The sequence below is a fragment of the Astyanax mexicanus genome, chromosome 18 (genome assembly GCF_023375975.1).
Source record: "Astyanax mexicanus isolate ESR-SI-001 chromosome 18, AstMex3_surface, whole genome shotgun sequence".
NCBI classification, from domain to species: Eukaryota; Metazoa; Chordata; class Actinopteri; order Characiformes; family Acestrorhamphidae; genus Astyanax; species Astyanax mexicanus.
The window spans coordinates 18,783,879-18,804,830 of record NC_064425.1 but is presented as its reverse complement, the minus strand read 5'-3'; the positions used below and the strand labels follow the sequence as shown (position 1 = coordinate 18,804,830).

Below are 20,952 nucleotides of genomic sequence, written 5' to 3'. Positions count from 1 at the left end.
CATGCATGTAGACCAGAACACTCTACTAGCACTGCATTAGTACACATGGCTGATCAATAAGTAACACATATTGATGATAGAAAACTAGTTGGAGCTGTGCCCTTGAATTTTACCACAGATTTTGATGTCATTAAATCTAAATTAAATTAAATTAAAATTATATGGAAGAACACAGAGTGTTCCAGCAGTTTTTCAGATTAGTAAAATAATTAAATTGTGCTGTTCCACAGGGCAGCAGCGTGTGACCAATTTAAAAATCTTAAATTTTCTTTCACCTTCAAGTGGTCATGCATGCTCTTTATATATAATATAATTATTACCTTGGTTTGACCAAATTTATCATACTATGTCAATAATGGGAAAGGGAGTTGCAATCTTAAGGAAATGTTCTGCATATATTCCATCTTCTGTCATGATTACTGTTGGTCACTTCTTGTCTGGAGTACTGCCCATTGGTTTGGTCAAAGGGAAAACACTTAAAGTACAACATGACAAAATAAATCAAATCAAAATTTCAACTTCTTTCAACTGATGAAGCAGCTTGTGGTAGCAGGACAGAGAATCAGATAAAACATTGAAACTACAATTCAGAACCCCCAGTGAGCAACAGAGGCAAGGAAAACGAGAGGCGTAGAAGAAACATTGGAGGAGCCAAGACTCACATGTCCCCTATTCTATCACATATACTATCACATGCAATATCAAGGAGGGACCCATCCTCCTCTGGTCAGATAACTTATACATTAATGTTAAAAAGTAATTATGCATCCACACCAGTCTAATATATTCATCTGAGTAGCCGCTAATTCCCGATTAGAGTTTATATAAACATATGTAATTAATAGTGGACAGTGAGCAAAAACTGCAGGGTGAGCAGCTGATCTGTGGAGGGTGATGGGGAAGCCTGACTTCCAGAGAAGTCTTCCATCAGTCTGGCTGGACAGGTGACAACAGAACCCGAGGGCCAAACATCCATCGGAATCAGGCCAGACAGGTGGGCAAAAGGATATCAAAAAGGATATCAAAAGGATAACATAACATAACCTTATGCCTTCTTATTTCTAGAGACCACAACACATTAACAAAACACAAGGGAGGCTTGCTCAAGTTTTCACAGAGCAGTTTTCATTCTGCTGAGACTGCAAACTAATTATGCAACAGTTGAGGGGTTGTGGTGGGGGGCAGGTGGTGCATTGCCAGCTTCTTATATATATTTTACGGTGAGACTCCTGACATTTTAAAATTTCTAAAGACAATTGCCTCATTGTTAAATAAAGTTGCAAACAAAATCCATGTACCAACATTCTGACCTCTTTTATAGCTGACATATGGTTCTAACTGGCATTCTAACTTGCATGACTCACTGTAATTGTGGTTTAACTATATACTTCAAGGTCCGGTTTCACAAGTCTTCCCCATTGTTTTGTCTTCATTCTTATACATGTCAGATATGTAGCCACAATATTACCTGCAACAAAATATGTTTTTTTATTATAAGTAATCTAAAATCCCATTCATATCATTTCACATTCTCATTTTGTTGGGCTGTAACTTGGCTGCATTCTTTCCTACTTTCACTAACATGTCAAAGTAATGAACATGGAGAGTTGTAGGACCCTGAGGTGTCCTGCTGCTGCTCTGTGGAAGGGCGGGGAGGGCTGTAATGATCAAGTTTGCTCAGTGGAGTGGTAGAGCAGGCTTTTGTAGTGAGAGCTGTAGTTAAAACACTTCATCCCCTCCCTTTTTGTCTGCATGTGCTTTTCAACTGGAGATTTAACCATTCCTCTGATCTAGTAAGTATTTCACTGATTTTGAATTCAGATGACTTTTAAGGTTACTCTGCTGCTGTGTTTGATTAATGTTGTGTGTGTGATTTGTTAATGTGCAGGAAGGAAAGTTAGACTTCACTACTCTAACCTAGACTATAACTCTGGAAAGCCTACAGCAGTCATTACAATTGCTTACAGTTGAGTTGCTCTTACTCTAGAGACCTGTTGTATCCTGTTTATCATATGTTTCTGGGTTTACTATGGCAAGAATAACGATTCAGTCCAATTTTACACCATAATCTGAAACATCTGCTGCAATAAAAGGCTAGGAATTAGGTAATACATAGATGAGACCATATATATCAGTGTCAGGGAAACAGCCTTTTGTTTACTGAAGCATCAGGGCAAACACTAGAACAGTACGCAGTTATACAGGAAGTGAACAATTACAGAGCAACTGACTGTACAAGGCAGACCTTTTCAGAAAGGCAGCGTGTTTGTTGGTTGAAGGTCTTTTTTTCTATCAGATAACAGATATTGCTAACAAAAAAACAAAAACAAAAGCTTGCTTTGTTGTGTTTATAGACTTGTAGAGCTGTGCCTTCATCTTCAAAACCACCATGTTTTTGGCCAAAAAATTCATAGGAGGGATTATCGACGTTGTGAGGTTAGTAGAAAATTAGTGCCTTTTCACTTCATTTTAAAAGTTTCATTTCATTCTTTCATGTTTTTCAAATTTCCTGTTTTTCTCTTGTCCACACCTTTCACAGCAATATTGATCCTAGTCAGTTTGGTTCTTCAGAACCAGTAAGTTTCTGCTACATTGTTTCTCACAATGTTTTTTCATGTTGCTTGTTTAATATTTAAGATAAGACAGAAAACAGCCTTGGGTTTGGGTGGAGGAGTTGTAGATTTTTTTTACTGTAAATATTATTTCTGTTTGTCCCAGCCTCCTGCCAGAAGACCACTCGTAAACGCCAATGCTGCGCAAAATGAAAGTGCTGAGGAAACGCAGTTTCGCAAAGTTTTTCAGCAGCTTGCTGGAGATGTAAGTACTTGATATACTCATCTTGGCCTACAGAGGTTGAAAAAAGTCTGTTAAAAACACATTTAAACCCTTAAATGGCCGGCATGTGGGCTGAGGTGCAGTAGATTCCCACAGGAGATGAACCAGGCCTGCTTATTTCCATACATGTAAAGGCTTGTTTGACTTTCTGACGTCCTGGACAATACTTTACTGTACTTGTTTACCTTTATGTCAAACCTACATACAGTTAATGTTTTAGGATTTTGAGTCAAAAACTTTATTTTAAATGTCAAGTTAAAAGTCTGTTGGTTGGTTGGATAAGCTGTATGCACTGTAGATCTGTGGGTTGTGGTCCCTGATCTTTAGACAGAAACTAACGGAGTAGTTTGAACATGTAAATTCTTGCAGGACTGGTTTCTTGTCTTTAACACATTCCTACCATTATGTCTGGGGGAGGTTTGTGGTGTGGCGATAGGTTTTTAGAGTGTTTGTGTTTTGTGTGGGTGTGTATATGTGTGTGTGTGTGTGTGTGTGTGTGTGTGTGTGTATATATATATATATATATATATATATATATATATATATATATATATATATATATATATATATATATATATATATATATATATATATTTTTTTTTTTTTTTTTTCTTTTGTATTGTGTATTATGTAAAGTATAATTGTTCAGTCAAATTATTTGTATATTATATACACATAATTAATACAGACACACAAAGTGATAATTTTTTTTGTCTTAATTAAAGATTATCTGGTCTTAATTATTACAATCCACTGCACTGTCCACTGTGGGTAGTAATGCCTTCTATGGCAGCACTTCTATTACCAGTACACATGTGACACTGTGGATTGTGGCAGGTTAAATGCCCACTCAACTTCAGAAATGGAATGTGCCATCTATCTTGCACCCACTCTCAGTCTTTGCACAAAAAAAGATACAGTTTAATATCTCACTAACTACATGTGTGGATATTCACAGGCTGCCCCCTGAGGAAGCAATTAGTTTACATACTGCTGTCCCTTGACATTTGTCATGTCAGTGTATAGGCCTATTGAGAAGAGAAGAATGTTAAATTAATTATTTTTTCCCTACAATAGAAAACATAAATGGATTTTTAAGAAAGCTCTAAAAATCTAAAAAAGGATCTAATACAATTCTAATAAAAGGTTCGGTATTTTTAGTTTTATAGTTTTTACTTGATTAAACACTACCCTAGCTCATTATATTCTTCTGATAATTAAAAGACAAGGTCCATACAAATAAAGATAAATGATTGATTGCATGTTGACTGTTTGATTGATGAATTGATTGAGATGTGACTAAGTGAGAGAGTGAGTGCAATAGGAATGTCATATTGTTTTGATGTTCTTTGGTGAGTGTATCTGGTTACATACTTGAATTACATATGGATGCAAGATATGGAAGAAATATTGTGTCATTATATTTAATAAAACAATTTGCCTCAGTCATGATACACAATATTTAGTCTAATATTTTGACACACAAAAATCAAAAACTGCTATTCAAATACTCTGCAATAATTAGTCTAGTGGTATATATTCAACATTTGCTGCACTTTATCTAGTTAAACTGAAATAGTTCCTTGTCATGTTAAATAATTTTTTCCTCCCTACAATAGAAAACATAAGTGGATTAGTAAGGAAGCTTTAAAAAATATGTTCTGTATTCTGGAAATCCCATGCAACTGTTTCTGTTGAGAGTGTATTTTCTGCTGAGAGTTTATTTATTGTTAATCTTGCTGGTTTTTTAAATTTATTTGACACTAAACACTTATTTTTTTCTTCTTATTCCAGGACATGGAAGTGAGTCCTAGTGAGCTGATGAACATTCTCAATAAGATTCTGACCAAACGTGAGTGTGCTTCGCTTAAAGTTGAAGAGTAACTCCGCTCTGAAGACTATGGCTTATCATAGTCAATATCCATGGAAAGAACACACCCATTGATGGGGAAACATTGCTCATTAGTCATACATGAAATTATTCTTGCTGCAGGGATTATATTGCTGTTAAAAAAGCCACAGCACTCAACATAATGCTTCTTTTGCCCATTTATAGATCAAGACATGAAGACTGATGGTTTCACAATCGAGTCTTGCAGGAGCATGGTGGCAGTAATGGATGTATCTTTTCATGTGAACATGAGAATCTCTGGAGGACCAAAATGCATTTATTTGAAAATATTTTTTTATTGCACAATACAGGGGTAAAAAATACATTTACCTTAACTCTTCTTAAATAGGGTGATAGCTCTGGAAAGTTGGGCTTTCATGAGTTCAAGTACTTGTGGAACAATATCAAGAAGTGGCAGGTAAGAGAGCTGAGCAGAGTCTTATTCAATATTTAACATATATAATTTCTTTTAAAAAAGAGTGTATGTAAATAAATAAATGTAGCTTTACGGATGAATATTAAAAGGCTAAGGGTGGGGGCTGTGGTATAGCATATTAGATTATTTAAAGATCTTTTCATGATTCAATATTTATTGTGATATTTTTCCCTGCACACAAAATTAATCCTCAGCAGCACATTAAAATCTGCTATTGAAATACTCTGTTAAAATAAGTACATTGATATATATATATAAATTGCTGCACTTAATCCAGTGAAACAGTGTGTAGTTTAGTAAGGTCAGCAGTTTTCCTTAAGTACAGAGTATATCGTCACTGTCCAATATAAAACAAATATCTCCAAAAAAGCCAAACACCAAAACTTTACAATTTTTAATGAAAGTCAATGTAAAAAGAGTTTATTTCAGGTAATTTTGAAGTATTTCTATTGGTCTGTTCATCAAGCACAGTGTAAGGAGCAATTAGTGTGTTCAAAACAAAACAAAAATGACTAAAATGGAGATACTTCTTTTTCATTGGACAGCGACAATATCCACAATATGCTCCGCAAAAGTATGTTGTGTATCATGATATAATAAAATTTCTCATATCACATATCTATAGCAAACATACATACATACATAATCTAAAATATTAATATATAAAGAATTCTGTTGTAGAATTGAATTTCTGATTTTTTTTTTGTTTTTTTTTGATCATTTTCGTCTTGTTTAGGGCGTCTATAAGTCACATGATGCTGACTGTTCTGGGACAATTGGGGCTGATGAGTTGCCAGCTGCATTCAGAGCAGCAGGTTAGTGAGCCTATTTAGGTACATCTAGATATCAATTCATTTGACTGTGGTAAAATGGACACAGTCATATAAATTTTGAGCCTGTCAACAGAAATGAAGTCTGTGTGTCTGTCTCCAGGGTTTCCCCTAAATGACCAGCTCTTCAAGATGATCATTCGCAGATACAGTGATGAAAGTGGCAACATGGACTTTGATAACTTCATTGGGTGTCTGGTGCGACTGGATGCAATGTGTCGTAAGTTTTCTTTACTTGTAGTCACATATTCGTAAAATTTTCTGGACTCAACTATATGTAACTATAACTATATGTAAAATATATTTATGAATGAACATAAACAGGTGCATTTAAAACGCTGGACAGTGACAACAACGGTACAATCAAAGTCAACATCAAAGAGGTATGAGAGCTATATTTAAATAGTCCCAGAAATATCTGTTGCCATTAGCAACAGTAGATCTTACTAAACTTAAATCAAACAGTGCTAAAATGAGAGGTTGTGTATAATTTTTTCTCACTTTCTATTCTCAGTGGCTGCAGCTGACGATGTACTCCTAAATCAAGAGGAATCGACCCTGTACAGTTCCGTTTCCCATCTTTACACTAGATTCTGTGTTTTTATTACCAAATAAATAGTTCAGATTATGCAGTATCATGTAGCTTTGTGTTTAAGATGTGCTTATATATATATATATATATATATATATATATATATATATATAAGGACTCTCAGTTGTAGGTTAGAGCTGAATTCGAGCAGCAGTAGAACTCTGTGGAGTCATTATATTGAGTCATAATGAAGTTTGCTGCACCTCATTACCACAATACGTTGCACCCTAATTTAATTTGGTAATTCAGTAATATTGTAATTAAATTAGGCCTCACCCAGTAGATTATACTGTTTTGGCACAGACTCTAGTAAACATTCCCATGTCTTGTGTTTTGCAAAAATGTGTAATAAAACAGTTTACTTCACAACGGCTTAAGCTCATTTTATAACACATCAGATGCATTCTAGGTGATGTAGGTCTGCTAGGAAGGTATCTGTGTTCTGAAGGAAATAAAAATAAAAATACTTTCAGGTATTACGTGAACAGATTGGTCAGATGGAAGTGTGTGTTATATGGTAATTGTTTATTAACAAAAACCATCATACTAAGCTAATGGAGGAAGTTGTTTGGTTTGTTGTCACTATTTATGTGAACTGTATTCTAGTTTACTGACAATACAGTTCTCTGTAGAAAAGAGAAATTCTAATTAATGATGGCTGCTGACAAAATGATAATTAAACCAGCCAAACATATGCTACATTCAGGTGCTCATTAAAACATTGTGTATACCAGATGGTTTACTAGTAAATAGAACTTCACTCTGTTCATGTGCTTGTCGCAAGATCCACCCACAAGCATGGAATCTGTAGCATTTCCAAAGCAAGAAATCAAGTGGTCGACACACAAACACTCCAGTTATATGAAAGCAAAATTGCTTAATATAAGTCAGATAGGCATTGGTGTGCAAATACATACAAATATTATTAAAACATGTTAGAGTTTGAATCACATCTTGTGTCTGTGTGTCGTCTAGTATTGCAGTTTTCCACTTGTAAATACCACTGCACTGGCTAGTTTTTTTTTTTTTTTCCAATTTTTAATTCCTCTGTAACTCATTAAAACATCACTAAATGAGCCAATCAGAATGCAGAATTCAGGTAGTTTATAAGAAGGCATACAGGTTTCTAACAGCCAACATGATTGCAGAATTTAAAAGCCCATCAGAGTGCAGGTTTTAAACAGTCAGATTGCAAGATTCGGAAAACCAATCAGAGTGCAGGATTCATTAATCCAGTCAGCAAACAGGTTTCAACCAGCCAATCAGATTGCATGATTTAAACGCCAATTAGAGTGCAGGTTTTAAACAGTCAGTAAGATTGCATGATTCAAAAAGCCAATCACAGTGCAGACTTCAAGAAACCAATCAGCTCACATGTTTCAACCAGCCAGTCAGATTGCATGATGTAAAAAGACAATCAGAGTGGAGGTTTCAACCAGCCAATCAAATTGCATGATTCCAAAAGCCAATCAGAGTGCAGGATTAAACAGTCAGTCAGATTTCATGATTCAAAAAGCCAATCACAGTGCAGATTTCAAGAAACCTGTTTCAGCAAGCCAATAAGATTGCATGATTCAAAAAGCCAGAGTGCAGGCTTCAAGAAGCCAATTAGATGTGAAGATTTGAAAAATACAAGTCAAAATATGGAATTCAGTCAGTCAGATTTTAGTACACAAGTAAGAATCCAGCAGACCTGTCCGAGCATGCAACTGAACCAGCCAGTCAGATTGCAGGATTTAAGTAACCAATCAGCATGCATGAATCTTGTAGTCAATCACATTACTTAACTCATGTACTCAGCAATCACCCAATCAGAGAAGAGAATTCAGGATGGGCGAGGCCTTAGCTTCACCTGAGCTCAGAGCACAGCAGGTAAAAAGCTTAAAATCACATCTGTAAGCGAACACTGGTGTTCAACAACTGCTTTGCATGAGAGGTGGATAAAGGAATTGGAAGCTACACAGTCTTTCAGAGTTCTTCGCTCAAAAAGGTGAGTTTATATTACTAACAATTGTAGTTTTCTAAAATGTATAACTCTTTGTACACTGTAAACTTGTTAGTTAACTTGTTGCAAGTATAATTTTGCTTAACTGGTCTTTAAAATAGTACTTCAATTACTTAAAACATTTATTTCAAATAATAAACCACTTTTAAATTAAAGCATTTTTTTACAGTGTATGCAATACCTGTCAAATTTAAAGCATTAAGATATAAAAAGTAACACTGCATATCAGACATAGCAGTTTTGCGTAAATTAAAAAAGTTTTGAAGTCAGAAACTACACAGTGACTATACAAATAAGATGTTTCACCTTTTTTCTTCTCTTTTAATACAAATATGCATTCAAATAAGATCATAATTTCCAGTGTACCTGTTGCTGAGCTATCAGTTTGGCATTCAGCTTAGTGGGACTTACCGCATCCATCATATTTTGAGCAGTAGACCAGTAATATACTGCATTCTTCCAGCCTCCACTATAGATAATACTGGACTCTGAGATCTCCTGGTGTACTTTTTAGGGCGGGGAGTGCTCTAATGATTCAGTTGGCTCTGTGTTCTGGAAAAGCAGGTTTCTGTTGTGTTAAAACAACTTCATAGTTTACTTTATTGCATATGCTTTTTCACTAGTGCCTGAGTTCCTCTGAGTTGGTAAGAATATGGGTTTAAATTTTATTTTTGAAGTAAAAAACACAGGCACAGGTAATATTGTCAGCAAAACCTATTGCTTTCTGTAGCAGTACTCTAATAATAATGTTATTTTTAAACACTGGAAAACTGTGGAGGACCAGATAGGATCTGGAACAATTATTTTTTTTTAAGATAACTTTTTATATTGTGGTAAAAAACTCCTTAAACTGCGAAAAACATTTGAGAAGGGGCCTTGTTTGTGCAAATGATCTTCAGGCAAGAGTATTAGAAGAAGAAGCCAAATGAGAGCAGTGGGCTGAAATATAATATAACTATTTGGTTATAATCTTTACAAATGTTAGAAAAAAAGGAACTTCATTTAATGAAAAAGGGTAGCTAGCTACATTGTCGGCAGTAGAGTATAAAAGTAGATGTTATGCTTGGGCATTATGTTGACAACAGGGGTATTAGTATAATGCACTGGTGGAGGGAAGGATGGATTTCACAATATAACTGCAATATAACTTAGATTAACTGTAAGAAAGCTAAAGCTGAAAAAACAGGATATGTAGACATGAGCATTCAAACAGACCAAACTGATTAAACTGTAAATTGTTTTTTTTGACAGTAACTTTAGCACACAGCTGAACACATATCTGGATCTGCCATATGCTATTATTAGAGTTTGTAAGGAGTTCACTAACGTAGCCTTAGCTAACTAGTAAACTATAACATGCACTCCTTCCAACAGAGAACAAAATGTTAGTTCTTCAAATTTTAAAATTGATTAAACTTTACACATAACTCTGTGAATGAAAAAACAGTATGATGACTATTTTGGGAAGTAAAAACTGAAAATATATCTGTCAGAACCAATGTGTTTTCTTAAGCACTGAGTTTGATGACATTGTCCGACAGCCGTTTCTAGACTTAATAATAAGCATGAACATATATGGGAATTCTGGTCCAATATGAATGTCATATATTTTGCATGTACACACACTTTAGGGCAGTTTCCCAACCCAGGATTAGGCCTAGACTTGTACTACACATTATTTTGGACGAAATTTTCCATTGACAGAAAAATATAGTCGATTATAAGGATTAACCTCTGTTCAGGAAACGGACCCTATATATCCAAATATTTGTAAATACCCTTTCTTATGTATGCATTCAGCTACTATAAGGAGCCATGGCTGATAATATAATATAATTGGACTCAGAATATAGTAAACATAGTAAATGGAGCAGATGTGCATTAACATATTGGCACTAGTTGGGGTAGTGGGAGGTCCAAAACTGTGACCTTACTTGCACACACTGCAACAATCAAATCCTCACAGCAATGCTCAAAAAAGTCTTCCTAGCACAGTAAATACAGTTACTTTAACTACCCATAGCTTTTTGAAGAAACAGTGAATGAACATGTGTCTCAATACTTTCAATACATTCAAATGGTGTATCTGCTACTGCTGATTACATTACATTCTCTTTATAGACTTCACAGCCAACATGTTTGCGTTAAAAAAAATCGTAGGAGGGATTATCGACGTTGTGAGGTTGGTAGCATGTCAGCTATAATTGAAATGAATGTAAATATTTCGGAATGTTTGCTTTGAGGCTTATATTTCTTTTTGATCCATTTATTATTTAAATTCAACTCTAACCACCCCTTCCTTCTCCTGTCCAAACGTTTTACAGCAATGTTGATCCTTCCCAGTTCGGTCCATCTGAACCTGTGAGTTATTTTTTTATCATTGTTTGTACACATTAACAGATCAATGTTTTTTTTAAAGTAATATAATATCTCTGTATGTTCCAGCCTCCTGTCAGAAGACCACAAGTAAATGTTCAGTCTCAGTCAAATGAGAGCGATGAGGAAAGGCAGTTTCGCAAAGTTTTCCTGCAGCTTGCTGGAGATGTAAGTGGTTCTATATTTATATTTATCTAGACCAACATTTAATAAACTAACTGTTACTGGACCACTGATCAATGGATGTCCCCCACCTAATTAAAGCCCCCTTCACAAGTTGACATATAAATAAGTGGACAGTGAATATTAAGCATTAATGCTTTTGTAATAGGATGGATGCAATCTGTTCATAAATGAGACCTTTCAACAATTAACCATATATCAAGCATTTTTTCTCCATATTGGGGGAAATCAGTTACCCTTTTTATATATGATAAATTGAAAGACTTAAACAAACAGCTCTGAGAAAAATTAAGAGACCACTTCAGTTTGAGTAAAATGAACATTGTTGTTTTATTCTATAAACAACAGACAAAATTCCTTCCAAATTCCAAATAAAAACATTGTCACTTAGATCATTTATTTGCAGAAAATGAGAAATGCCTGAAATAATAAAAAAGATGCAGAGCTTTCAGACCTCAAATCATGCAAATAAAGGTTCATATTTATAAAGTTAAAAAATCTATATTTGGTGGAATAACCCACGTTTTTAATCACAGTTTTCATGCATCTTCTCCTTCACCAGTCTTACACACTGCTTTTGGATAACTTTATGCCACTCCTGGTGCAACAATTCAAGCAGTCCAGCTTGGTTTGATGGCTTGTGATCATCCATTTTCCTCTTGATTATATTCCAGAGGTTTTTAATGTGGTAAAATCAAATAAACAAATTATTTTTAAGTGCTCTCTTATTTTTTTCCAGAGCTGTATTTATTTAGATCTACATTTCCTTATTTGTGAAGGCACCTAAAATACAATAGTAAAATTTAAAAAATGGTTTCTCCCAAAACAGAAATAAATGGTTGATATATGATTAATCATTGAAAGAACTCAAATGTGTTGTGTGTTTTCTTTTTATTAAATTATCCATTCATTATGAGTTTACAAACATAGTGTCAGATAATTCAAATGGTATAATATGCATGATTGTTAATAAAAACTTGCCTGATCATGTTTACTGTGGTTAGTTTTAGGTATGTAGAGTTACAGTATACACCCACAGGAGATAAAGCGAAATCGCTCATTACATGCATGTAAAGGCAAGTCTGACTTAGTGCCTGGGGTCAAAATAGATCACCTGCCCCCTTTTAATGAAATGTCTTGTTATTTTAATTTAAAAGACTAAAGAGTGTTTAATTTAAATGTACTTAAGAGGACATTTTTAAGAATTTTAATTGGTCCATTTATCAAAACATTTTGACACAGTGTGTGTGATCATCTTATGTAGTAAACCAAACAATGACAAAATGGAGATAAGTGTTTTTTTAATAGTCAAAGACAATACACTCTGACTGAGGCCACAAGTTGCAGGATAGGAGTGTGTAAATTTACCATGAAGTGATATCTCAGATAAAAGCTTGGAAATGCAAACACCTGTATAAGTTGTGATGTATTATCTTGTGAGAGTGTGGTTGGCCAGTTGGTGTGACTGGCCAGTTAGCTCATAATAAAACAATGTGAATTAACATAGTTGGAGCAAGAAAAAAAGTGGTGTTGTAATTAAAATAATAAGTAATGATCGAGATGTTTCTGTTTCTAGCTTTAAATGTCGTGCAAAATGTTTGTTTATCTTGATTTTGTTTATGATTTGGAGGTCTGTGGCTGTTTCTATTTTTTAAAACAGAAAATAAGAAGGTGGTTTAAAAATGTATATAAGTCCTCACTAATTGCTTGGTTAGCTAGCATAACTGGTTCTTTACGGTGGCCGAGAAAGCCCAACGCAGTGCAAATTGAAAAGCGCTGCAAAAGCACAAAACACATCCATCAAAATTACAACACAGGCGCAGCAAATAGAAAAACGCGCTGCAAATAGAACCACAACACAACAGAAGTGAGTCACAACACAACGGAATTATCCCGGGGGACCTTAAAAGATGCTGTACCAGCTGTGTATAAAGGACCATAAGTGGCAAACAAGCTTCTGAAAAGTAAGTTATGTTTATTACCTGTGATTACCACGGTTGTGTGCATATTATTAAAAGTTCTGCTTCACAAAACGCCTTGTTTGCCACTTATTGTCCTTTGTACACATAGTGCAGTCCGAGACGTTACTGAAGACGCAGCTTAGCTGGTACAGTATCTTTTAAGGTCCCCCGGGAAAATTCCTTTGTGTTGTGACTCACTTCCGTTGTGTTGTGGTTCTATTTGCAGCGCGTTTTTCTATTTTCAGCGCCTGTGTTGTAATTTTGATGGATGTGTTTTGTGGTTTTGCAGCGCTTTTCAATTTGCACTGCGTTGGGCTTTCTCGGCCACCGTAGAGGTTCTTCTTCTTTAATACATTCCTTCCATTGTGATGCTGGGTGTCTCAAGTAGGTAAAAGAGTTCAAAGGGTGGGGTGTGTTTACAATGTACAAATATGTTCATGTTTGTGGAAACTCCTGCTACTAAATGCATACAGCTACTAATTTGTACACATTGCTGTCGCATACAGCTGTGGAGCAGAGGAACTGTCAGCAATGCAATTTAAATTCTGACAGCAATGCTCCATAAACTTGTAGGAAGCATTCCCCAACAAAAGCAGGATACACTCTTGTAATACTATTGATTTAAGAAGAAATAATGAATGAGCAGTTGTCCCAAAACTTTTGTATATGAGTTAAAGCAAATAATATTCTGAAGTTTTTCTGTTTTTCCAGCTTTTTGTTTTGGATTACGAGAAGCAACTTGCAATAGTAAAAAATTACATATCATATATAGAGGAATGTCACAATACCCATTACACTGAAAAGGGGTTGTTAATTTTAAATAAAGAAGATATAATGGTGTGACACAGATACGTTTTTTGCATCTGAACGTGAATGCTTTTTTTAACCTAATTAAAGTACATTTTCACAATACTTTTTATTTTTTGTAGGATACATTTGAAACAAATTCTCACACCATTCCCATTAACTCCCAGAACCATCAATTTGCATACTGAGCATGTCTTCCCCTCCTTTACTCACCATCAGTGCAGCAGTTTAGTAATAATAAAAAAAAAAAAAACACTGTAAATCTTATTTGTTTGTCAGTAAAAAAAATAGTCTTAAGGCCTTTCTTTTCTTAAAAAAAATGACCTGCAGGTAAAAAAAAATAGAAAGAAAAAAATAAACGTCGGATCAGTCCCACAGAACAAGGTCCCCATAAAATCAGTTTATTAGTGAATTTATATGGATGAAAACTGTGTTTTAGCTAAGGCAATCACACTGCTGGGTACTCTCCCTCCAGTCTGCTGAGTTCACCACTCTACTCACTGTGCATGTGCTGCTTTGTGGTGCAACAGTGTAAACTTTACAACGGAACTGCTTAACATTACTTATTATAAGTACAGCCAAATTAAGAAACAAATTTTTACAGTAAATTGTACAGTACAGAATTCTTAACTGTCAATAGCATAAAGCTACATGAACAAATGCACATAAAACGGCTAGCTTAGCTACATTGTACAGTCTCTTATTTACCCAATTCTCCAAAAATATACACATATCTCAGATAGACGCAAGGGCAGTAACCAAGGAATATTCATTATCGTACAACTGATCTAGTGCATTATTAAAATTAACACCTAACGTCTGCAGAAATTACTGGTACCAAAATATAAGCCAACAAAGCAGTAGCCTGGATTGCTGCTAGTAGACGTTTTGGTAAAACAGCATAACAATCGCATTTAAAAGTTACCGAACCTTTAAAATACTGTAATGCTGTAATACTGTAACTGCAAACATATTTTTAAATTCTTCCCTGTCGTATAATCAGGGTAATGGTGAGTTTATAAGGATAAAAACTGTGTTTTGGCTAAGGAGATCGTGTGGTGCAACAGCGTGAATATCCTAATTTTTCCTAAGTTACTGTAGTTTTCTATAATTGTCTGAGAAGGTTAATAGTTGGTTTGTTTGTAAAATTCATTTAATTATTTTTTAGTAGATTACAACTTTTTTAATTGTTAATAATTTGAGTGGGTTACATAGAGTAAATTTGTAAAAGTATTACTACTGTCACTTTGTCACAAAAATTTTCACTTTAAAAAGTAAGTAGACTTGTCTGAACTAGTCACCCTACTGTATAAAATGAATGTTGTGGTGAGCCTTGAAGATAACAGTTCTTCAGAATTGTTTATTCCCATAATTTTTTCTTTCTTTTTCAGGACATGGAAGTGAGCGCTAATGAGCTGATGAACATTCTCAATAAGATTATAGGCAAACGTGAGTATGCTTTGCTAAAAGATGGATTGTTCCTTAGCTCTAAAGACTATCATATTTCAAAGCCAATTTTCTTGCAATGAACACACACCCATTATGGAGAAACCACAAGCCACAACACCACTTATGTCTCTTCTTCCCACTTCTAGATAAAGATCTCAAGACTGAGGGTTTCACACTTGATTCTTGCAGGGCCATGGTGGCAACAATGGACGTATCCTTCCGCACAAACATGAGAATTTTGCAAGGGAAAAAAAACTTGCTTTTTTCCTTGCAATAGATTGTACATAGTGTGTAATAGTGAGATTATTCATGTTTACCTTAACTCTTCTTAAACAGACTGACAGCTCTGGAAAGTTGGGCTTTCAGGAGTTCAAGTACCTGTGGAACAATATTAAGAAGTGGCAGGTAAGTGAGCTTCACTCTTTAACAAAATGATTCAAGGTTTTTTTTAGTAAAGGCAAACTATTTGTATAGAGCAATGATAACTTACAAATCCATTTGGACACTTTAATTGCCTAAATGGTTCTTCACATTGCTGGAAAACTGATTGCAGTTTAATGCCTAAAGACAGTCAGGGGGGGTCACAGGTTGTGAGCCTATCCTTGATTTCATCAGGTAAGCAAACATAGGTGCTGAGTGGAATTTCAACCATTCATTTATAGGGTGTGGAGCTTACTGGTGTAAACATTATTACATTACATTACATTACATTTCTGCCACACTACAACTGCTTTGCCAGAGGTGAGACAGGTGGGCTGCTGCCAACCTCTGGAAGGCATGGGAATTTGTTCTTCTTCTATAATTTACAACTAAGCTGGTTTGACAGTTTATTTAAAGTAGCCTTATTGGAGAATTGGTATTTTTGTGCTGTGGCTTGCTAATAATCATATGTGGCCCTATGATGGGACTTAGTATTAGTAATAGTGGAGTAATATGGGGATCAAACCCTTGTCTCAGAGTGCTATAGAACATATGAATAAACCTAAAGCTGGTGCAAACCTAGAGACGCAGTCTAAGATTGATCTACAAACTAAAAGGTAAACACTATGTTTCTAACATTAAAAAGGGCATACATTGTTATACAGGCAATTGATGAGAACCCAGGTTTTGTGAAGGACAACTATGGAGTGAATTTTGTGCCAAAAGTTTTACGTAAAAAAATAAAATCCACAATCAAAATTTTAAGAATCAAAAGTAAAACATGTATGTTGCAAATTCAAAAGAGAAAAAATATATATCAAATATATATATTTAAATATACTTGGTTATTTTATTATTCTTTGCACTTATTTGAAAATTATTTTAGTTTGGATTTTGCCAGTCTTTGCTTTCATTTTTGGATTTTTTTGGATTTTCTGTGGATTTTTGTGGATTTTGCTGCTAAAGACTTTTGCTTCTGGAATCTCTCCTTTGCTTCTGCTTCATTTTTTTGGTTCTGATTTTTGGCACACTTTTCACGGGTGGGCGGGGCTTAGAAGAAGGCGTTCCCCTTTAATCTCTATTGGTCACCTACCCTGAACCCTCGTCTGAGACAGACCACGCCCACCCCGCCAGCTTCAAGCGCTCTTCCAAACATGGCGGAGCGAACGGGGTTCAGCTCACAGCAGCACCAGCAGGTACTTTTCCAATTAAATTTCATACAGACGTTATGTTTAATGTTATATTTCTTTTTTAAGTAAGTGTTTAACTCTATTAAGATGCTCATGTTAGCGGGGTGTGCTAAATATCCATGCTTAAATTATACTAGTTAGTTAGTGAACACTAACCTACCTAGTCAGTCAGTGGTGAGTTAGCTAGTTTACCTAGGTCATCTGGTCAGTGAGTTAGTGGGTTAGCTAAGCTAGTTAGGTTACCTAGTCAGTGAGTTAGCTAGTTAACCTAGGTTATCTGGTCAGCGAGTTACCTAGCTACTTAACCTAGGTCATCTGGTCAGTGAGTTAGCTAGCTACTTAATCTAGGTCATCTGGTCAGTGAGTTAGTGGGTTAGCTAAGCTAGTTAGGTTACCTAGTCAGTGAGCTAGTGGGTTAGCTAAGCTAGTTATTATGCCCCAGGGTAAAGCCAAGTAAGTGCTGGTTAAGGTTAACTAGCTAACTCACTGACTAGGTAACCTAACTAGCTTAGCTAACCCACTAACTCACTGACTAGGTAGGTTAGTGTTCACTAACTAACTAGTATAATTTAAGCATGGATATTTAGCACACCCCGCTAACATGAGCATCTTAATAGAGTTAAACACTTACTTAAAAAAGAAATATAACATTAAACATAACGTCTGTATGAAATTTAATTGGAAAAGTACCTGCTGGTGCTGCTGTGAGCTGAACCCCGTTCGCTCCGCCATGTTTGGAAGAGCGCTTGAAGCTGGCGGGGTGGGCGTGGTCTGTCTCAGACGAGGGTTCAGGGTAGGTGACCAATAGAGATTAAAGGGGAACGCCTTCTTCTAAGCCCCGCCCACCCGTGAAAAGTGTGCCAAAAATCAGAACCAAAAAAATGAAGCAGAAGCAAAGGAGAGATTCCAGAAGCAAAAGTCTTTAGCAGCAAAATCCACAAAAATCCACAGAAAATCCAAAAAAATCCAAAAATGAAAGCAAAGACTGGCAAAATCCAAACTAAAATAATTTTCAAATAAGTTCAAAGAATAATAAAATAACCAAGTATATTTAAATATATATATTTGATATATATTTTTTCTCTTTTGAATTTGCAACATACATGTTTTACTTTTGATTCTTAAAATTTTGATTGTGGATTTTATTTTTTTACGTAAAACTTTTGGCACAAAATTCACTCCATAGACAACAGGCCTTCAAGAGATTCACCAAACCAGTCTTAAGCTGTTTTTCTTTTTCTCTTTTTACTTTTTCAAAATTTAAATTGATTACCCAACCCACTCACTAGGGCCCCCAGAATACTTGCAATGTTCCAACACTAGGACAGCAAGAAAAAAAGTGCTGCCGATGCAGAGACTTCTATATCCAACACACTCAGAGGAATGTGACAGCTCCCCAGCTCTGATGCATCTGCCAACAGATGCCTGTGTAAACTAGCATCATAATGGAATTTTATTAATGAAGAGAGTGTAATCTATCCACCCAGAGAGAGCATGGCCAATTTTGGAAAGTCTCTGCCCACAGATTTCTGTTCTTGGCTGATATAAGTGGAACCTGGCACATTCCTTTTGCTGTTATACTCCATTCACAAGGTGTATGGACTGTAACAAACCAGGTATTCACAAGTGCAAGCTGTTCATTAGTCCACTTTTTGAATCAGAACAGAAGTTGGTTGTTTGTTGGTACACTAAGCTACATAAATCATACAAATACTGTAAGTAGACCTCTGCAAAAATAAAATACAATATGTGTACGATATTAATGTGCATTAAAGAATTTGAGCTTTGTTTTACACAGGGCGTCTATAAGGCATATGATGCAGACTGTTCTGGGACGATTGGGGCTGATGAGTTGCCGGCTGCATTCAGAGCAGCAGGTTAGTAACTGATGTACTTCTAAGTGTAACAATATTTCAGCTGCTGTGAAGTAGACAAAACTATATTTAAAAAAAATTAAGAAGTTTTTCTTCCTTCAGTATTTGATAAGGAAAAAGCACATGGTAATCGTAACACTTCCAGCACTGTCAGCAGCTTTGTGTGAAAGAATTTGAAATGATTCCTTTGCAAAGAAATTTGAGAAAGGTCTTCCTGCTCTGTCTCCAGGGTTTCCTCTCAGTGATCATCTCTTCCAGATGATCATTCGCAGATACAGTGATGAAAGTGGCAACATGGACTTTGATAACTTCATTGGGTGTCTGGTGCGACTGGATGCAATGTGTCGTAAGTTGGCTTTTCTTGCTATCACAAACTCTTGTAAACATTTTAATGCGGACCTAATGCAAGATATTTATACAATTGTACAGGTGCTTTCAGAACACTTGACAAAAACAACACTGGTACTGTCAAAGTCAACATAAAAGAGGTATGAGAGCTATACTGTACATAACCAGTAACAACATTACAACACCTATTAAGACCTGTTTTATTCTTAACTCAAATTGCATAGTTCTAAAATTAATGTTTGTTTGGATTTTTTTTCTCTTTCTATCCTCAGTGGCTGCAGCTGATGATGTACTCCTAAATCAAAAAGAATAATCTCTGTACTGTTTTTTACACTTTACTAATTATTGGTTGTCATCATGAGAAAATGTCACTCTGATTTACCACACTTGTTTACATAATCTGAAATTTATTTTCATTTTTTGCTTATTAACGTTTTCAGATTAAATCAATGTTCCAGTGATAAAAAACATTAAAACGGTCTAATGTAATGCAGAAAAGTGCTCTAAATCAGATAAATCTAAATTTGCTGCTGAAATAAAATTGCTTCTTGATTCATTGGCAATGGTATATTCTGATCACAAATGGTGACGTCAAACAAAACATAAAAAAGGAAATAAAACATGATGTCCATTGCATTAAACTCAGGGTCATAAAGGGTTTTGGCCTGGTTGTTGACAGCATGACAATATAGATAAGCATGACTTTATCTTGTCACTAGAGGGCACCGTTGTGTCTATATAATGCTTAAATCTAAAAGTTGTGAACCGTCCAAAAGCAGAAATAATGTTGTTTGGAGCATTGCTACATTGTGTTAAATCCCAGTTTAATGTGGGAATTCTGCAATATTGTAATTACAGTAGGCCCTACCGAATAGATTATACTGTAATACCACATACACTGTAAACACTACTATTTCCTATGGTTTGAATAAAACATACACAATAAAATAATTAAAAGTGTGTAATGCGTTACTAACATACTGCAAGATAAAAAGGGGGAGTCACATTTATAAAAAGTCAGAAAATATATTTTTAAATCTTATTAACAATAGATTGCATTGGACTTAGTCCAATGTTAAGCTAAGCTCATTGTCATGTGGATCAGCCAGACCTCTTCCTTTTTGTTTTCAGGATTACTTTTAAAAGTTACTTTTAATAGAGTTCTTTGTGTTTCTGTGTCCTTTTCTAGATATTCTGATGAAAGTGTGAAAGTTCTGTGTGTAAATGTTGCAGTAGAGAGTGCAATAATACTGTTCCAATACTGCTTTATTACAAAGGCTTTGTAAAGTGACATTCTTTTAAATCCATTTACAAAGCTCAGTTTATTTCCATTCCTGCTTACCAGCTGTGATATGTTAACCAATTGAATTGTTTGCCTAAAATAAACCTCTAATTTTAAAACAATATATGATTTTCTCGTTGTTTATGTTTTTTACAATATGCTTTTACAATATTCAATTATTTAAAAAAATACAAAAAATACTTTATTTTTAGTTCAATTGTTTATCTTAATGGCACTGGAACAATGGATTTTGTACAATTTAATAAAAATAAAGGGAAACAATGGGGGTGTTGTAAAAATGTTGACTGGTAGTGTACATAATATATAATAAATATAATATATAATAATATATAATTAACACGTTAAACGGTATTTTTTTGTTTCCAAGTAATGTTGTTAAAATGGGCGTACCAAAAAACGCTCCTCTGGAAGAAATAATCATCCGTTGCTGGGTAACCACGCACAGCCAGCAA

The 20,952-nt window shown here is 35.1% G+C and overlaps 2 protein-coding genes across 2 annotated transcripts; both read left to right on the top strand.

Annotated features, from left to right (window-relative positions):
• The first annotated feature begins 1,637 nt into the window (after positions 1 to 1,637).
• On the top strand, positions 1,638 to 6,953 carry LOC107197063 (calpain small subunit 1). Its single transcript, XM_022665665.2, has 11 exons — positions 1,638 to 1,793; positions 2,355 to 2,436; positions 2,540 to 2,576; positions 2,719 to 2,817; positions 4,630 to 4,687; positions 4,892 to 4,956; positions 5,076 to 5,144; positions 5,899 to 5,977; positions 6,096 to 6,212; positions 6,317 to 6,375; positions 6,507 to 6,953. The coding sequence occupies exons 2-11, from the start codon at positions 2,390 to 2,392 to the stop codon at positions 6,531 to 6,533; spliced, it is 657 nt and encodes a 218-aa protein (XP_022521386.1). The 5' UTR covers positions 1,638 to 1,793; positions 2,355 to 2,389; the 3' UTR covers positions 6,534 to 6,953.
• Positions 6,954 to 8,458: 1,505 nt separating this feature from the next.
• Positions 8,459 to 20,601, top strand: LOC103043366 (calpain small subunit 1). Its single transcript, XM_007236838.4, has 11 exons — positions 8,459 to 8,574; positions 10,711 to 10,771; positions 10,914 to 10,950; positions 11,035 to 11,133; positions 15,308 to 15,365; positions 15,512 to 15,576; positions 15,702 to 15,770; positions 18,774 to 18,852; positions 19,079 to 19,195; positions 19,279 to 19,337; positions 19,470 to 20,601. The coding sequence occupies exons 2-11, from the start codon at positions 10,725 to 10,727 to the stop codon at positions 19,494 to 19,496; spliced, it is 657 nt and encodes a 218-aa protein (XP_007236900.3). The 5' UTR covers positions 8,459 to 8,574; positions 10,711 to 10,724; the 3' UTR covers positions 19,497 to 20,601.
• Positions 20,602 to 20,952: the final 351 nt, after the last annotated feature.

Bases quoted from the DNA above. Each gene is read 5' to 3' on its own strand.
- LOC107197063 (XM_022665665.2), top strand. From the start codon at position 2,390: ATGTTTTTGGCCAAAAAATTCATAGGAGGGATTATCGACGTTGTGAG. The intron at 2,577-2,718 runs GTAAGTTTCTGC...TGTTTGTCCCAG, and splicing joins AGTTTGGTTCTTCAGAACCA to CCTCCTGCCAGAAGACCACT. The intron at 6,213-6,316 runs GTAAGTTTTCTT...GAACATAAACAG, and splicing joins GCGACTGGATGCAATGTGTC to GTGCATTTAAAACGCTGGAC.
- LOC103043366 (XM_007236838.4), top strand. From the start codon at position 10,725: ATGTTTGCGTTAAAAAAAATCGTAGGAGGGATTATCGACGTTGTGAG. The intron at 10,772-10,913 runs GTTGGTAGCATG...AACGTTTTACAG, and splicing joins GGGATTATCGACGTTGTGAG to CAATGTTGATCCTTCCCAGT. The intron at 15,366-15,511 runs GTGAGTATGCTT...TCCCACTTCTAG, and splicing joins CAATAAGATTATAGGCAAAC to ATAAAGATCTCAAGACTGAG.